Below are 20496 nucleotides of genomic sequence, written 5' to 3'. Positions count from 1 at the left end.
TGAAATCAATTCCAGTCAGTCATCTGATCATCTTTCAGACAAAGTCTTGCTTTAAGAATGAGCCACAGTTCTGACGTGAGCTAATCACTAGCAACCCTGAGCACATGTGAGTTAACGTATACAGTTACACAGGGTACATTAACATGAGTTAATGTGACATATCGGCATACTTTTTCAAATCGATATCAGTCCGATAATATCATGCATCCCAACAATTTGGTTACCAAATGAAGTCGTAAAACATTAATTAATAATTAATATATACATTAGAAAAGACAGTGATTAGATTATTTAAACAACCAAATTTCATAAAAGCGCATTAGTTCGCATTAGCTTCAGTGTGGAGGCAGATACTTAAAGATTCAAAAGTACCAATAATTAAAGTAAACTTTCTATGTAACATCATGCATCATCCTTCCACATGAAGGAGCTGTACTGAGGAACTAAAAAAAAGTAATCAGCAATGTTAATAGGGAGCCAATTCAGTGTTGACAGAACATTACAATAATATAGCTTTGAGGTCTTAAATGCATGAATTAACATTTATTAAAGTTTATTCACTTTATTTGTAGTATTTATGAGCTATGCCTCTGATCTCATTCATTTCTAGCTATTCTTAGCTGTACAAACAGCCTGCTCTACTGCTTAATATTGCAAGTTGGTATGTGCAAATGTTAAGGTTGAATGGTTATTCTTTTTACAAATTAATGTAGTGTTTTAAATTTTTCATGAGATTTACTTGATCACTTTGTAAATAATTTAAATGAATCTGGATTTGAAGATATAGCAAAATTATTTAATAATTTAATGTGTAATACTCCACACATTCCTTGATTATGTAACATCTATACTTATATCTATAAGTATCACATCAGCTGAGTTTCTAAAGGCTTTTAACTGTTGTCTTGTTAATCATATAGGTCAACCACATCTTTACATCAAGTAAACAATATGTCCTGCAGAATCTTCAGCCCAGTAATGAGTACTGTGTTAAAGTACTTTCTCAAACCAATTCCAACCACAACACTCAACCATCTGCTTGGCAGTGTGAATACACTAGTAAAGAGGAGCAAAGAGGAAGTAAGAAATATCTTTAACAATTGCTATATGTATCTACATTTTATTTAGCTATATTGTATATAGCTAGCTATATTTTACATATTTAGGAATTGCTGTTGTTTTATTGTCATTATTATGAATATTATTATTTTCCAAAATTAATTGCATATTTGAGGGCATAAACATGCTGAAAAAGTCACAAAACTCTGTTGGGTGAAAATTTGCCCCAAAAGTGGTGAAAATTTACATCTGATAAAGGTTTCAGAGGTGGGTGTCAGAGAAATGGCTTGACAGAGCCATCTATAACTGTTTAAAAGTGTGCGCCTCGGTTCACGTACATGTATGCACACATTTAACGCTCCAATACCTACAAAAAAATCTTTTGGAGCAAAATTCGAAACCCAACAGGAAGTCGGTTAAAATATTCTTTAATAGTCATTTTTACCATTTTAGGCCTCATACTCCTCCAAGAGATTTTTTTCAGAAAAACAACAAATTTGGTCAGTGTAAACTAAAGGCCTTTATCATTTTAAAACGATGAAGATCTTGAGTTTTCATTGAAGGGCGTGTCTATGGCAGCCTGGGAAAATTCTATGGGGTTTAATAAGACTTCATCTACATGCCCATATTCAGTTATAATCAACGCGCAATCACCTGGCAACAGGAAGTCACGTTTTACTCTGTAACAAACTCCTAGAGATTTAATGACATCACCAAATGCCTATAGATTATGCTGATCAAATAAAATGTTGAAGTTAAATTGTGAAGATATTGAGTTTTTGCTAATGGGTCTGTCCGTGGCAGTGCCATAAAATTGATGTCCAGAATTGAAGTTGTCATATCCCAGCCATAAAATGTCTGGTCTGCCCAAAAACACGTTTGATAAGGGTCCTGGCCTGAACACATCTGATGGCCAATATTCAGTTATAACCATAGCGCCACCAAGCTGGGAAAAGGATATGTCTTGTTTCACCATAACTGAAAAATACCATGTTCAATTTGCATCAAACTTCATATGTTTGAGCAAATTACTGGTCTGAAGATATTTACATGCCAGCGTTCGATTTATAAATATAGCAGCACAAACTGGCAGCAGGAAGTTTGGCACATAATTGTTTTTACATATTATTTCTCTATTTGCTACTTTAAATGTATATTGCTGACTGTTCCCTGTCTTCCTGAAGCTACGTGAGGTGGTGAGCTTGGGTGTGAGAGTCTGTTTATTGCTGCTTGCATCTTTAATTTTTAATTGCCTTTTGAATTAATTCAGTAGAAATATTTAACATAGCTACTTAAACATTTGCCAAGTATTGCATTGCATTTTTACAGATTTTAAAGTGGAAGTGAATTAGTCAGTTAAGTTTACATTGAGTAAAGTGATGTCTACTAAATGGTTACATTTACAAATGGTTATTTTTAATATTTTTAAATTAAAGAAAAAAAATGTTTTGTTATAGCTTTTGGAGCATCTTGCAATACTACAGCGAGTGACATTGCAGGGTTGTGGATGCCTTGTTCAGGAGAGTTTCATTGTGGAACTACTTTGTTTGTGCTTCCAAAAGAGGACATAACTATAAATCAGTGGTCAAGTTGTATTTGGCGTCATAGTGCAGGGAAGCAGCATGACATTATAGTAAGGGGCGTAATATTTCCATCGGAGCTTGCGTTATTCAGTATTCAGCCAGTCACAACACACTTTTTAGAACGATGAGCTTTGTGCAAATCAACCTGTTTCAGAATGCGGGGCTTTGAGGGCAAACAAAAATATACAGTATTTGAAAAATTGTGTTTTTTGCACCTTAAAACACAAACATTGCATTACACCAAATACACTAAATAATTTTCTTTTTAGCAACAGAAATGTCAAAAATGTACATAATTGTAAAACTAGAAATATTTTTGTCACAAAAAACCCATTGATTTGCTTCATAGACATGTGATAACTCCCCCGAAGGTGTATAGGTTACAGAGCTTCTAAATAATGGCCACTATTCACCCGCATTACCAAGATTAGAAAAACCAGGATAAATATTTCAAAACTCCTACTGTGTTCATCTGACAGAAAAAAGTCATATACACCTAGGATGGCTTGGGAATTAATAAAATATGCGCTTATTATTATTATTTTTTTGGAGAGCTATTCCTTTAACTTGTATTAAGACATTTTGAAACCGATTTGGGAAATGGTCGCAGTACAATGAGTTTTGCCACACAAGTTGCAAGAGTTTTTTTTGCTATGCCAAGTCAAGCATCACACTGCAAGTGTTCTTCACGGTTTTTGGTTATTTATGTAGATAAGCAAATGTCCGTAAGCAAGTGGCTGAGGTATATTCTTTGCAGTACTTTCCTGAAGAACAACAGAAGACTGGGTCATGGTAGAGAAGATCTAGAGAAGGACTTCATCTTTAGAGAAAGGTAGACACTACTGCATCAACATCAGGCACCTGTATAAAACAAAATAAAAGCAATATTAGTAGGGAAATGTGACTGATCAATTTTCTGTGTTAATGGCACCTACACTGCCATGCCATTTCATTAGTTCACCCAAACTTAAATTTGATACCCTCATTTACTCAACCATGACTTGTTTATTTTCTGAACACAAATGAAGACATTAAAAAAATATATTTTCTTCAACTGAATGTTTATTCACCCAAAACATCAGAGGCCATATGATCATATAAAGTAATCATGTGTTTTCAGAAGATTCAAGCTGTTTTTCCACTGTTGGGACAAACCATTCTCATTGCTTAACCATTTTATTCTGGCCCATATGGAATTATTTTCGGGACTATTTTTAATTGCATTTTCAATATGTTGAAGCATAAATTGTGACATAATCCAAATGCAATTGTAAATCTTGCATTACCGTTTGCATTGCATCGTGAATGCGCAGCATTTCAAATGAAAGTCCATTTGCAACTGTGTTCCATGCCTTACAAGCTATGAGCCTGACATATTTAAACATCAATATTAATTGCCACATGTGTTTTTTCTTCTTCTCTGCGTCATGCATTTAACCTGCTAAAACTCAAATTGAACTGCAGTTCCTTTTGCATTTCAATTTCCAATGTCTACATCAATGCTGTCAATCAAACTGAGGGGTGGGATGATACTTGGGGGCATTTTTAAATTGGGAGGTGACGTCACAGACGATCATGCCAAATGCTTTGATCAATGGAGATAATTTATAAAGACTACGCTAAATAAAGCTGCTAATTAGTTTGTGCCTGTATGAATAAAGATACACACTTCTTACAATACATAATTCTGTCTCTTTTGTACACCACAGAAGCAGCTGTACGCACAAGCGGTTAATATTCACTATTAACCAAATACTTATTTTCCTGTGGCATGTTCAATGACAGTTGCGCCTAGATTGTTGGTGCTCTATTATAAGATAGGAACAAGATACATGTAGGTAATGGGTAAATATGTGCAGATTTTCAATTATTACTAATACTATTACTAAGTGGCAATGGATTCTTTTACTTTATTTTTGTCATGATATGATCTTAAACAAATGCTGTTTTCACATTATCTCAACTTGATCTCAACATAACAAATGTTCTGTAAGTTACACAACTTTGCCAGCAGGTGACAGTATAGCGCCACTGATGGGGAGTTACTGTATTATCTATATCCTGCTGTACACCTTTGGGACACAGGACCTTGTGCTTGATCATTAATTTACACAGTTTATTACTAACTAATGAAACTTATAAATAAAACTTTCTAGCGTTTATCTTTGATTTGATTACAGAGACCATTTCTGCATTCAATCTCATCATTATAACATCCCTATCATTGTATTCTCCTATTTGATACTGTTTAGTGCTTTGATACAATCTGTATTGTTAAAAGTGCTATATAAATAAAATTGATCAATTAATTGTTGCAGTTTAAGTAGGGGCCTTGATGAGGAACACCTATGCAGGTGATTTGACACAGGTAATGGAGTCTGGTAAGAGTTAGTACTCAGATAAGAGTGCTCATAATCAGAGAGAGCTATAGAGGTCTGATTCATGACAGATCCCCTCCTCTGCGAGCAGGTCCGGAGGCAAAGACCAGTTCGATGCCTAGGTTGTCCTCGAGGATGAGGTGTGGGTTTGTCTGGATGAGCTTGGAGTAGGAGGCAGATGTCTCGGGATGAGAGCCAGACCGATTGTTCTGAAGTGTATTCGGGACTCTCCCTTCTTCTGAGGTCAGCTTGTTCCCTTGTTCTGTGGACTGCCCTTTGGAGGTGGACATGAGCAGTGTTTCATGTGTCCTCACTTCTTTGCAGCCAGTCGTTAACAGGAGAGAGTTCATATGGTTTGCCTGACCATGGGAACAGAGGTGGAGGTTGTAATCTGAGGACACATTGGAAAGTTGTGAGACCGGTGGCTAGTTTGCAGAGTGAATTTTGTTACCTGCTCCATTCCACCCGACATACTCCCAGAAAAATGTTTACAAAAATTTTCCATTTACCATTTTTCATGTATAATATAAACTCATGAGACATGTGATTTTTTTTAAAATTCATTTTTGCATTGGTCCAGGCCTGATTTCATGTATTTATATATGAAATAAAAATATGTTCATTGTGGAACTTTTTTTCAAGCCACTTAAGTGTCTTTAACCTTTTATCCTTTTGAGCATTATTAGACAAATAGCGAGTTCTCCATTGTTTTACACTCATTGTGGCAGTCTAGCTCTGCCTGTAATTCCAACTACAACCCCTGGCAGAAGAGCAGCTTTAATGGCTCATTGTCCCATTCAGTCTGAACCGCAAGGGTTTGGAATGTCAGTGCATAGTTGGCTGCAGTGCCATTCCCTTGACGAAGCACAAGCAACTGCTCACCCACAGCTTTTCCTTCAGTTGTGTATTCGGACATCTCCCGAAATTGGTGTAGAAAGACAGAATAAAGTAAAACTCATATTTCTGCCAAGCCCATAATTAGCCCAGTCCACAGCCCCTCCTGTGAGTAGTGAGTACACAAAAGACACTCGAGAATCATCTGTGGGGTACAGCTGGGGGCTGGGGTTATTGATTTATGAATATTGCGCATTGTAGCAGAAATCCTTTACACTTTTTGGCCAAGCCGTGTTTTTTTCGGAAAATGAGCGGAGGGGGTTACTCACTGGGCTGCTCACTGTAAAACAAAGTCATGGCGGTTCAGATATGGTAAGGCTGGGTACTGGTGGTATAAGCTGTAATGCCTGTAGTGTCTTGACTAACTTATCCATTAGTGACGTGAGTCGCTGAAGCTGCTGTTAATTGGATGCTAACATAGTGGCTTGGGCAGAGAGCTCATTGGTGAGCTGATACTTGGCTGCTGGATGAGTGAGGCAAAGTCTTCTGTAACAAAAAACCAGAGGTAGAGGAATTGTCATCTCCCAAATACAAACACGCCCGCTACTATAGTCAATGCACGTTTGCAAAAGTGACAAAGCAAATGGTAATGCAAGATTTGCAATTGCATTTGCATTATGTCATAATTGATGCTTCCACATATTGAAAACACAATTGAAAATACAATTTCCAACATTATTTGAAAATAGGTTAACACTATTTTGATAGTCCCGTATGAACATTCTCTTGACAATAAGTTCACACTCTAATGAAAGTTAGTTGAAAGTTACTCATTGTCAACAGAATGTTCATAAGGGATCATCGAAATAAAGTGAAATCAAAAATAGTCCTGAAAATCTCTTCATAGGCCCAAGCTAATCAATCAGTCATTTTTATTTATATAGCGCTTTTAACAACACAGGTTGTATCAAAGCACTGAACAGTATAAAATAGAAGAATACAATGATAGGGATGTATAATGACAAGAGTGAACAATTTCTTATTAAATGCAGAGACGGTCTCTGTAGTCAATTCGATAATCACTAGAAGTTAAGTGTCCCCAACCAAGCAAGCAAGAGGCGACAGCGGCAAGCAAACAAAACCCCATGCATACAGAATGGAGAAAAAAAAACCTTGGGAGAAACCAGACTCAGTTGGGGTCAGTTCTCCTCTGACCAGACGCCCAGCACTTAACTTCCAGTTCAATTTTAAGCGCGCAGCTGTGTCAGGTAGTGTAAATGACTTAGTGTGCGTGTGTGTGTGTGCATCAGGATCTGGTGATTGGTCCACGGGGCGCATCTAGGTGTTCTGGTCTCTGATGAACATAATCTCTGTGTGCTAATCCACCATCTAGTCTGGATACAAACTGTGAAAACAGATTGAGAAAGAGACAGGACTAATATTAGCGTAGATGCCATTCTTTTTACGATGTCACAAGTACATCGTATTGTAGGAGTAGTGTTCCCGGTTCCAGCAAATCTAAGTAATGCAGCCTAAAAATCCTTTAACGGATTTGAATAATAAAAGGTGTGTTGGTGTGTTATGTGTAGGCTAAGTTAAAAAAATGTGTCTTTAATCTAGATTTAAACTGGCAGAGTGTGTATGCTTCCCGAACAGAGTTAGGGAGATTGTTCCAGAGTTTAGGTGCTAGATAGAAAAAAGGATCTGCCGCCTGCAGTTGATTTTGATGTTCTAGGTATTATCAAATGGCCAGAGTTTTGAGAACGCAGCGGACGTGCAGGACTATAATGTGATAAGAGCTCGCTCAAGTATTGAGGAGCTAAACCATTCAGGGCTTTATAGGTAATTAATAAGATTTTACAATATTATATTATAATAAAATATTTCTACATTAGAGGTTGAAAGCATAGGTCGTAATTTTGATATATTTTTAAGATGGAAAACGCAGTTTTACAGATGCTAGAAACATGATTTTCGAAGGAAAGATTGCGGTCAAACAGCACACCTAGGTTCCTAACTGATGATGAAGAATTAACAGAGCAGCCATCAAGTGATAGGCTGTGTTCTAGATTATTATATGTGGGGTTTTTAGGTCCAATTATTAGCACCTCTGTTTTTTCAGAATTTAGCATTAAGAAGTTACTCATCATCCAGCTTTTTATATCGACTATGCATTCTGTTAGATTCTCAATTTGGTGTGTATCACCAGGCTGCGCTGAAATATAGAGCTGAGTATCATCAGCATAGCAGTGAAAGCTAACACCATGACTCCCAGAGGTAACATGTACAGGTTGAAAAGTAACGGTCCTAGCACTGAGCCTTGAGGAACTCCATATTTCACTTTTGATCGATATGATACCTCCTCATTTAATGCTACAAACTGATAGCGGTCAGATAGATATGATTTAAACCATGCTAAGGCACTTCCTCTAATGCCAACATAGTTTTCTAGTCTATCCAAGAGAATGTTGTGATCGATAGTATCGAATGCTGCGCTAAGATCTAATAGCACTAATAACGAGATAAAACCACGATCAGATGATAAAAGCAGGTCATTAGTAACTCTAATGAGAGCAGTCTCAGTACTATGGTACGGTCTAAAACCTGATTGGAAATCCTCACAGACACCATTTTTTTCTAAAAAGGAATACAGTTGTGAGGATACTACCTTTTCTAGTATCTTTGACAGAAAAGGGAGATTAGAGATTGGTCTGTAATTTACTAAGTCTTTGGGATCAAGATGTGGTTTCTTAATGAGAGGTTTAACTACAGCCAGTTTGAAGGTTTTGGGAACATATCCTAATGACAATGATGAATTAATAATGTTCAAAATAGGATCTATGACTTCTGGAAGCAGATCTTTTAATAGTTTAGATGGAACAGGGTCTAACATACATGTTGCTGGTTTAGATGATTTAACAAGTTTGTTCAAGTCTTCTTCTCCTGTAATAGAGAAAGAGTGTAATTTTTCCTCAGGGGTTCTAAAGCTCACTATCTGATGTAAAACTGTAGTTGACGGCTGCATAGTTACAATTTTAACTCTGATGGTATCAATCTTAGAAGTAATGAAATTCATGAACTCATTGCAGCTATACTCTTGGGGAATATTAGCACCTGTTGATGCTTTATTTTTTGTTAATTTAGTTACTGTACTGAATAAATACCGGGGGTTGTGTTTGTTTTCTTCTAAAAGGGATGAAAAATAATCAGATCTTGCCATTTTTAATGCTTTTCTGTATGACAGGATACTCTCCCGCCAGGCAATACGAAATACTTCTAATTTGGTTTTTCTCCACCTGCGCTCCATTTTCCGGGCTGCTCTCTTTAGGGTGCGTGTGTTTTCATTATACCATGGAGTCAGATTGTTTTCTTTTATCTTTTTTAAGTGCAAAGGAGCAACTGTATCTAAAGTGCTAGAAAAAAGAGAGTGCATAGTTTCTGTTATATCATCAAGTTTTTGCGTCATATTGGATGAGCTAAGGAATTGAGATAAGTCAGGAAGGTTATTTAGAAAGCTTCCTTTTGTGGTGGAAGGAATAAGGTGCAGAGTTTACAGGTTTAACTATACAGAGTTCACACAAGACTAGATAGTGGTCTGAAATGTCATCACTTTGCTGCAGTACTTCAACCATTTTAACATCCATTCCATGTGACAGTATTAGATCTAGAGTATGATTTTGACAATGAGTAGGTCCAGAGACGTGTTGTCTAACCCCAACAGAGTTCAAAATGTCTAAGAAAGCTGATCCTAATGAGTCTTTTTCATTATCAACATGGATATTAAAATCACCAACAATTAAGACTTTATCTGCGGCCAGTACTAACTCAGTTAGAAAATCAGCAAATTCTTTAATGAAATCTGTGCTGTGTAACAGAGCAGCCATCAAGTGTTAGACTGTGTTCTAGATTATAACATGTGGGGTTTTTAGGTCCAATTATTAGCACCTCCGTTTTTTCAGAATTTAGCATTAAGAAGTTACTCATCTTACAGTTTTTTTATATCAACTATGCATTCTGTTAGATTCTCAGTTTGGTTTGTATCACCGGGCTGCACTGAAATATACAGCTGAGTATCATCAGCATAGCAGTGACAGCTAACACCATGTCTCCTGATAATATCTCCCAGAGGTAACATGTATAGGTTGAAAAGTAATGGCCCTAGCACTGAGCTTTGAGGTGCTCCATATTGCACTCCATATTGAGTGATATGATACCTTCTCATTTACTTCTACAAACTGATAGCGGTCAGATAGATATGATTTGAACCATGCTAAGGCACTTACACTAATGCCAACATAGTTTTCTAGTCTCTTAAAGAGAATGTTGTGATCAATAGTATCGAACGCTGCACTAAGATCTCATAGCACTAATAACAAGATACAACCACTGTCAGTAAGCAGGTCATTAGTAACTCTAATGAGTCTTAGTACTATGGTACGGTCTAAATCAGTGGTTCCCAACCTTTTCTTGTTTGAGGCACCCTTGGAAAGCCTTTCAAAAGTTCCCGGCACCCTTATAAGGAAATAGATATTTAAAATCTCTGTAGCTTTTTTCTTATTATTTATTTATTTGTTTCATTTCGAGAGTTTGCATGCAACAACACCTTATACCTAGTCCTAGATGATATGAGAATACTGTTTACACTGATTCTGCCTTAATAAAAAAAAATTGTATTACGATACAAATATGCAAGGAAAAAATCACAGAGGCTTAAATTAGTTTCTGATAGTTAAGTAGAGAGCGACAAACACAGTTTTAGCTTATCACAAGAATTGCACTCGATCACAAATTTACGTGCACTCGTGCACGTGCTGCTTAATACAATATCTTCTGCCTCCTTTGAGTCACCAATCAGTACTGAGGCATGCTGGCGAGTGGCGACTCGATGTGCGCCCTGTGCTGTACGTGTGTTATACGCGTCAATCCACAACCCTCACTGAGGAACGGGTGGGGTGGAGAAGGACTCTCCGCTAGAGACCTGCGCGGGACAGATTTTTCATTCCCGCCCCGCAAGGTTCTGTCCCGCCCCGCAACAATATAGATTATTTTTGTCCCGCTCCCGCCCGCAATATTCAAGTTTTTTCCTCCTCCCTCCCGCCGCATGTAAACATTAAAACTGTGCACACATGACGCTTCAGACCTGAAGTTCCAGACTTGTGGCTGCAGTGTATGCAGTATTTTGCTGCATTTGTCGCAGCTCGCAAAGGGAAGGTGCTTTCCATACCGTCTTTGTAGTTCTGTATGTTCCTTTCTTTAATAATGAACTAATATCTGTAGCACTAAGCGCTCCACCTGTGTCATGCTCTTCAAACATTTTGCCTCGTGTGGGTCTATGGTCTTTTTTTCCTCGAATTTACGTTATTTTGAGTTGTTCGTGTTGCTTTTGTGCAGCAGATAAATAATATTTTATTTCTTTTTAACTATTTAATTTTAAGATATTTCCATTTTGCGGAGTCCGCAAATAATTTTATTCTCCCAACCCGCCCGCACACGAGGACCTTACCGCCCGCACCCGCGTTCACATATCAAACCTCGTCCCGCGCCGCACTGGGTTGCGTCGGGTCCCGCGAGACCCGTGGTACTCCCGCGGGATTGCAGGTCTCTACTCTCCGCTATCTCGGTAGTCCTCTCCCTCCCTCCCCCTCTCCCGCCAAGAGAGAATGACGTTAGTGCAATTTTTTCTCCGAAATTTTGGCGGCACCCTCAAAAGATCTCACGGCACCCCTTAGTGCCGCAGCACACCAGTTGGGAACCACTGGTCTAAATTCTGATTGGAAATCCTCGCAGATACCATTGTTCTCTAGAAATTAATATAGTTGTGAGGATAGTACGTTTTCTAGTATCTTTGACACAAAAGGGAGATTAGAGATTGGTCTGTAAAATGTCTTTGGGGTTAAGATGTGGTTTCTTAATGAGAGGCTTAACTACAGCCAGTTTGAAGGCTTTGGGAACGTGTCCTAATGACAATGATGAATTAATAATGGTAAAAATATGATCTATGACTTCTGGAAGCAACTCCTTTAATAGTTTAGATGGAATAGGGTCTAACATACATGTTGCTGGTTTAGATGATTTAACAAGTTTGTACAATTCTCCTATAATAGGAAATGAGTGTCATTTTTCCTCAGGAGATCTATAGCTCACTAACTGATGTGAAACTATAGCTGATGTCTGCATAGTTACAATTTTATCTCTGATAGTATCAATCTTGGAAGTAGTTCATGAAATCATTACTGCTGCCCTGGAATGTTTGCACCTGTTGACATTTTATTTTTCGTTAATGTAGCCATTGTATTGAATAAATACCGGGGGTTGTGTTTGTTTTCTTTTAAAAGAGATAATAAATTATATTTGATTGCTAAAGAACAGAGGGTGATGAATTGAAGAGCAAAGCTACACGGAGCTACAAACAAACAAACCTCTCAGCAGACAGGAGCAATCGAGTCAGCAGCATCCCATTAGTACGCCTGTTTTCGTGATACAGATATGTTTACATTTTTTTCACTCTTGGGCTGTTAACAGAACTCTTTGGAATGTAACAAAAATGTGTTGGCCATAGATAGGTGTGATGTTTTGTCAAATATGGGTTCTAGAAGTAAAAATAAATATAAAAGTAAAGTTTAAATATTTTCAAAAAGTACAAATATTTTCAAGTGCCAATTTAGAAGTCATCATTGTTTATTTTACAACTTTCAAAAAAATTTAGGTAGCAACATACATTTTAGGGGTTGTAGGATGTGAAATGTCCTATTAAATCTGAAAAAAAGAAAGAAAAATTAAAGGCGTGCTACATCTCCAAGAAATTATTTGAAATTGTAAATGAAGTGTAGCACAGTGATTATAGAGTCAAAAACTGCTCTACTGCTCTATTTAACAGTTAATTCAACTCTTAACTAACTGTTTGGGCAACCCTAAAGTGAGTTAACCCTTTAACAACTCAACTAATACACCTTTTCTTGCCTCTTATACGTTTATTTGCATTTTACTAGAAAGAAAAATACTGCTAATTGTGCCAAATTCAAATTTAATTAAAACGTTAAATTTATTTATTTGGAATCATTCCATTCTATATGGTCACTTCTTTTAATATTCTCTTTTGGGCCTAATCAGTATAGGTACAAATAAGCTTTGAACTGTGAAAATTTAAGTAAACTTATTCTACCTAACTCATTTATCACCCATACTAATCAAGTCTATACAGACTCACACCCCTATTATTTTACTGCGTTTTGAGTATACACTTAACCAGTATTATTTTGTGATTCCATTCTTTATTCAATTCTATTTCACCTATCATTGTTGGGCCTACTAGTGGATCAGATCCACAGTTTGTCTAATTCCCTTCTCACCTGTTTTGTCCTGCTTTCTTTTCTCTTCATCTTTCGCATTTGTTACGACCTGTAAGAACCATCAATCAGTTATAAGTGAATGATATACACAATCATGTCAAAAATTAATTGTGATCAAAACCTTTTGTTTGTTCTTCATGACCTTCCTACCACACCAGCTCCCTAAGTCTAAACTGAGCGACAAGCACATTGCCCACCTTCAAGAGGGGCTGACACACTCTCAATGCTGCATAGACAAGCTGGAAGTGAAAGGTCAAAATCAGCTTAAAGCACCCAACGTGCAGCAGCAGGAAATAACAGAACAAGTTAAGAAGCTCCAAGCAGACCTGACAGCAGCTCAGCTTGACCAACTACATGCAAAGACTGGCCGGGAAAGACCTGGTAAACAGACACCAGTATACTGCAGAATGACAGCAAAGGACAGAGTGCTAAATCAGTGCCTTGAAAGATCGGCAGAACTGAAATGAATGATCTGCCACAACAACTAGATGACACCAACGATGAGCTGTACATGGTCAGAAAAGAACTCCAACACTCAGCAAGTTCAACCCAAACTCCACAGAGCGTTACCTGGACCACCTGTACGGCATAAAATTTAATCTGCAAATTCCAAAAGCCCTAGGCTAGAATGATATATATTGGTTAAAACGCATTTGGAGGTGTCCAAGGCTGAGTTTAAATACCCAATACACAATTCAAATGATGTTCTTAGCCTGGTTCTTCAACTGTGCCCTTTTATCATGTTTTGCGTTCTTTGAGAGACATCCCGCATGCTCCAGCCTGCACATCTGCTGCTACCTAGCCACAATGAGAAGGAAACCCGTCTAGTCTCATTACTTCTATTCAACTCCTTTTTTTGCCCAGTTAAGTTTGCCCAGTACAACGTTAAACTTCAACCAAGACCATGTCGCTTTGTCTCCAGCCAGTGCCCAGTCATCGGCCACCAAAGACTTCAAAAACTGAACTTTCAGCCAATCTGCAAACTTGAACAATCAGCAACCAGAACCCCTTTCTGCAACGATAACCACAAAGTAAACCCGTAATACAAACCCATTGAAAAAAAGATTGTATAAAAATGTGAAAAACTAAAGCATTTTTAGCACAATCCCTTCATTTCATGGGCTCGAAAGTAATTGAACAAATTAAATAATTGAACGTAAAATGTTAATTTATAATACTTCATTAAAAACCCTTTTCTGGCAATGACAGCCTGAAGTCTTGAACTCATGTACATCACCAGATGCTGAGTTTGCTCCATTTAATGCTCTGCCAGGCCTTTACTCAAGTCAAGTCAAGTGGCTTTTATTGTCATTTCAACTACATATAGCTGTCCAGTACATAGTGAAATGGTGCTACATAGACTCATATCACAACACAAGACAAAAACTCACATAATGAGTTAGTGTCTTAGCCACATAAAGTGCAAAGTGTGCAAACTAGTGTAAAAAGAACAGAAAACAAAAGACAACAATAAATACAACGTGCAAAATATGTCCATTTCAGGTGTGACTGTTGAGGAGTGTGATGGCTTGTGGAAAGAAACGGTTCAACAGTCTGGTTGTGAGGGCCCGAATGCTCCGGTACCTCTTACCAGATGGCAGGAGGGTGAAGGGTGTGTGGGGTCGTGTGTTATTTTGTGTACTTTGCATATGCAGCGCGTGGTGTAAATGCCACATTGGTTTCAGCTGGTTGATTTCTTTGAGCTCAGCTGCATGCTGCAGCTGCAAAAAAGTAAATGTAAAAAGTTTCCAAAATACCACCACAATATCACAATCATTATTTTTGCCCTTTACCATTCATGCAGTTCCTACAGTACTGTAAATGGTTGCTGGACTGTGAATAGTAGGGTTATACTAAAATGCAACTTGCTAGCCTGAATCAAAATGTTATGATTTAGATTTAATACAAAGTGTAATTCATAAGTAGTTGTTCCTATATATTAGTACTGCTAGAACATCACCACTAAAAATAATATAGAACACTATATTAAATATTTGAACAATTTATTAGCAATTAATGTTGATACAGATGATTAAGTTTACTTAAAAAACTGAAAAATATTCCTCCTCACCCAGTATTGCCTACATCAGAACTCCCCTTGTTCAGTCTCAAAGCTGACTGAAAACATAAATTCATTGTTCATTGTTAAAAACTGATGCCGTAGATTTTTAGAATTGATTTGTGCAGTGAGTAACTGTGATTTTGAAGTGACGCATTCACATATGGAAGACTTTAGAACACCAATGATCTTTTCAGCTGTCCTCTGAATCTTGCGATCCGATACAGTGCAGTTCCCAAACCAAGCAGCGATGCAGCTGCACAGGACGGTTAATGGTCCCTTTATAAAACATAGTCAGGATGGGTGGAGGAAGATGAGGTGTCCTCAGCCTCCTCATGATGTAGAGGTGCTGCTGGATTTTCTTGGTGATGGAGCTGGTGTTGAGTGACCAGGTGAATTTATTCGCCAGATGAACACCAGGGAATTTGGTGCTCTTGACGTTCACCCTGGATCACTCGATGGACAGTGAAGAATAGTCACTCTGTGCTCTCTTGAAGTCAACAATCTTCTACTTGGTCTTGTCGACATTCAGAGACAGATTGTTGGCTCTACACCACGTTGTAAACTGCTGCACTTCATCTCGGTAAGCTGACTCATCGTTCTTGCTGATGAGACCCACCGTGGTCGTGTCATCAGAGAACTTGATTATGTGGTTGGAGCTGTGCATCGCTACACAGTCGTGAGTCAACAAAGTGAACACCAGTGAACTGAGCACACAGCCCTGAGGAGCTCCAGTGTTCAGTGTGGTGGTGATGGAGATGCTGTTGCCGATCCGGACTGACTGAGGTCTGCCTGTTAGAAAATCCAGGATCCAGTTACAGAGAGAGGTGTTCAGGCCCAGCAGGCTCAGCTTCTCTATAAGCTGCTGAGGGATGATGAATGCTGAACTGAAGTCAATGAACAGCATTCAAACATAATTTACTTTAGAGTCCAGGTGTGAGAGGGTGAGATGGAGGGTTGTGGTGATGGCATCGTCCATAGAGTGGTTTGGTTGATAAGCAAACTGTAATGGGTCCAGTGAGGGTGGTAGCTGTGACTTGATGTGCCTCATGACAAGCCTCTTGAACCATTTCATCACAATTGGTGTGAGTCATTGAGGCAGGAAACCACAGACTTAATCACCAGGACGATTGTTGTTGATTTGAGGCACGTCGGAATGACAGAGCTGCTCAGCGAGATGTTGAAGATATCAGTGAAGACATCAGCTACCTGCTCTGCACACTCCTTAAGAACTCTGCCTGAAATGTTGTCAGGTCCAGCAGACCTCCATGGGTTAACTCTATAAAGTGTTTTCCTTACGTCAGCCGTGGTGAAGCAGAGTACCGGGTCGTTAGTATGAAGTATCGACTTCTTCACCGTTGTGTTATTCTGTGCCTCAAACCATGCATAGAAGTCATTCAGCACATCTGGAAGAGACGTGTCACCATCACAGACAGGTGAAGTTCTCTTGTAGTTGGTGATCGCTTGGATGCCCTGCCACATGCGCCGCGAGTCACCGCTGTTCTGGAAGTGGCCGTGGATTCTCTTAGCATAAGTGTGCTTCGCTTCTCTGATGCGAGTCTCCTTCAGGAGAGCATATACGTTAGCATTCATCCACGGCTTCTGGTTGGGATGTGTGGTGAGGGTCTTGGAGACAGTCACATCATCTATGCACTTCGCTGAGTGATGCCAGTCACTGATGATGTGTACTCCTCCAAGTCAATGGAATCGCCGTTGGTCAGCCTCCCTAAACATTTTCCAATCAGTACACTCAAAACAGTCCTGAAGAGCAGAGATGGCTCCTGCTGGCCAGATTTTAATCAGTTTCAGAACCAGTTTAGAGCGTCTGATGAGTGGTCTGTATGCCAGAATCAACATAACAGAGATGTGGTCTGAGTAGCCAAGGTCGGGAATTTTTGTGTAAACAAGATCCAGCATGTTCGCTCCTCTCATAGCAAAGTCCTCATGCTGATAGAGCACTGTTTTGAGATTTGCATGATTAAAATCTCCGGCGATGATAAACAGTTCGTTGGGGTGAGCATTCTGCAGCTCGCTAATAGCTCTGTACAGCTCACTCAGAGCCTCCTTAGCATTAGCGCTGAGTGGAATGTATACTCCGATAGAGTAAATAGTAGTGAATTTTCAAGGTAAATAAAAGGGTCTGTATTTAACAATAACGAACTCCACTAGCGATGAGCAATAGTTGGATACCTTACACTATTCCGTGTTGATATAAACACACACGCCACCACCGCGAGTCTTAACGCACAGTGCAGCATTTCTGTTGGCAGGAAATACGGTTAGCCTGGTTAGCTGGATGGCAGCATCCAAAACGCTATCGCTGAGCCACGTTCCCGTAAACACAAAGACGCTTCAATCCCTATACTCATGCCGTGTAGTTCTCTGAAGTTGAATGTAGTCCAGTTTATTATCTAGTGAACAGACGTTAGACAGAAAGATGGAGGGGAGTGCCGGCCGACTAGGGTTAGCGGTTAACCTAGCACGGACATCCACCCGTTTACCGTGCTTCCACTTCCTCAAAAACTGCTTGCGGTGTCCTCTTCCCCGGCCTTCGGCATCAGGTGACACTGAGGGCCTGGTCTGCACAGCAAGCCCGAGGTCATTGAGTCTGCGTACAACGTCGTCATGCAGTCACTGCATGATTTCTGAGCAGTTTCAGCATCTGGTGGTCGTATGCACGGACAACTGCCATTGTGATGAAATTATGGCTGAAACATACAAAAAACACCTTTTTAGTTCCGGAGTGGCCGCTGTGTGCTACTGCCGCACCTCCATCTTGGATTTTTTTACTACTTACTTTGTGTGTGGAGGTGAAATGCATGCTCAATTGGGTTGAGATAAGGTGACTTACTTGGCCATTCAAGAATATTCCACTTTTTTGCTCCTTGGTTGCTTTGTATGTTTTGGGTCACTGTCCATCTGTGTCATGAAACGTTTCTCTTCACCATGGAAATGATTCTGCAATCATCCACCGTATGTTGTCTGTTCATAGCTAAATTTGTCATATACAAGCACCACACCTCAAATCAACTGCAGGCCTTTTATCTGCTTCTGTGATAATGACATAATTGTCCAATTACTTTTAGCCCCTTCATAAAGAAGGTGGCACACAAGCTGAAACTCTTAAACCCTTTATCCAGTTTGAATGTGGTTACCCTCAAATGAAAGCTGAGATTCTAGACATTATGTCCATGTCCTTTACTAAAACTAAAATATTCCAGTTACAGTTATATAAACAAGTAAAAAAACAAAACTTGCGTCAGTGTCCAAATATTTATGGCCCTAATTGCAATTCTTGTCTGAGCTAATTTGAATTTACAATGTGTACCTCAGCAGCAGTATTAGTAAAAATGTGAATTTCAAAAGAGAAGGGATGTATTATTAGAGTTGTTAATATTAATTCAAGTTGCAAAGACTGGTCTAATAATTAAAATTGTAAATTTTTAGAAGTGAAAAGTCACACTGTCTTTATTGTGGTCTTTATTGTAATTTTGATTCATAACACTGTTCACAGGGCAAAATATCAGACAGATCGGAAAAAAATTAAAGTGGATTTTAAAGCTGTATGTGGTGCTGTATGCTTTTAGTGAGGTCTAAATTTGAGACCAACCCTAGTTAGTGTGCCAAGGGACTACTAATACCAAATGGTTCTGTGGCCTGCCATGGATTCTTATCCAGAGAAGAAAATCAGTAGAGCTACTGCATGGATTTAATGTCTTTGATTGTTTGGTACATTTCTCTTTCTACAGTGCTTTATTTAATGAGTTGGTCACTGGGAGTGGCAGTGGCAGGTTCAGGTGTGCTGCTGCTTGCTTTGAGTCTGGTTTACACTGGATCTATATGTAAACCTAAGACGCCTCTTCCTAAATCACTGGTAAGCCTTTTCTGTGTTCATCATTTGTTTCACATACATATATATATATATATATATATATATATATATATATATATATATATATATATATATATATATAATTTATATATATTTATTTATTTATATATATAATTTATATATATTTATTTATTTATTTATTTATTTTTATTTTTTTCAATAATTCTTACAATTTTTTACCTAGAACATTTAAAAATATATATGTGTAACGATCACAGTATGATTGCATGGCTAATAAATGTTAGTAAATTACAATAACAGTAAATTTATTCCAAGACCTGTTTGACATTTTCACCAAAAAGCAGTGTGTATGCAAAGCTCCAGCATAGCTGAAACATCAGGCTTGTATTGTTGATTCTCAAAGGGAAGACTTTCTGCTATAGTAATAGTTTACCCAGAAATTACAATTCTGTCATCATTTACCTTATGTTGTTTGACATTCACTTAAACGACCCACCACTGTATGTTAATCAGAGACTTGGGTTTTAAACTACCACTAGGAAAAACAGATATTGACAATATCATATTTAAAATGCAAGGTTAAATAAACTGTTGTAGAAATTCAAAAGCACATTTGCAATTATGCTGATAATCTGGAAAAATTGTATGTGTGATGTTTCATAGCTATATGTGACCCTGGATCACAATACCATAAGTAACACAGGTGGCCAAAAATACATTTCATGGGTCAAAATTATCGTTTTTTTTCTTGTAAGCCTAAAAATCACTAGGATGATTAAAGGTCATGTTCCATTAAGATAGTAAATTTCCTACCGAAAATATATATACACTTTATATTAGGTGTCCTTAACTGCTGTGTATTTACTTCAAAAAAATACATACAGTGTATTTTCTGTTTTCATACTTAATATCATAAATATTTTGCTGCTTTATACATACAGATACAGGGAAGGTTAGGGACAGTTTTGGTGGTATGGCCAAGTTTAAGGGTGGGTTAAAGTGTAAAGGATGGGTCCAACTGTGTAATCCTAAATGTAGTTATAGACATTATTTACAGATGTAATTACATCTAGTTTTTTTTTTTTTTTTTTTAAATAAAAGTATAATGTAAAAACGTGCATGTGTACAATAAGTGCATTGTTCCAAAAGATTATTTAAATTTAATGTTATTTTTTTTTAAAACTGTTTAATATTTAAATAGTATTCATTTAATTTGTGTTCCATCTTCACAATTCATTATAAATAATAAAATTAACCCTGTAAGGCCGAGAGCTATACTGTACTTTTAACCACACACCTGTTTGTTTCTTTGTTGGAACTATTGTTTCGAGAAACACTAAATTGTTAAACTGCACCCCAGACTAGTATGAGACCCATCAAC

The 20496-nt window shown here is 38.0% G+C and overlaps 1 protein-coding gene and 1 pseudogene across 1 annotated transcript in view; both read left to right on the top strand.

The window, feature by feature from the left end:
* LOC122351661 overlaps positions 1-20496 on the top strand; it is a 326230-nt pseudogene that overhangs the window by 97162 nt on the left and 208572 nt on the right.
* Positions 1-20496, top strand: part of crfb1 (cytokine receptor family member b1) — a 52466-nt gene that overhangs the window by 15506 nt on the left and 16464 nt on the right. Inside the window, 2 exon segments of the mRNA XM_043248873.1 lie at positions 921-1080; positions 19012-19136. Coding sequence (XP_043104808.1) covers positions 921-1080; positions 19012-19136 — 285 coding nt within the window.

The sequence above is a fragment of the Puntigrus tetrazona genome, chromosome 9 (genome assembly GCF_018831695.1).
Source record: "Puntigrus tetrazona isolate hp1 chromosome 9, ASM1883169v1, whole genome shotgun sequence".
Taxonomy (NCBI): Eukaryota; Metazoa; Chordata; class Actinopteri; order Cypriniformes; family Cyprinidae; genus Puntigrus; species Puntigrus tetrazona.
This window is presented reverse-complemented; position numbering and strand designations above follow the sequence as displayed.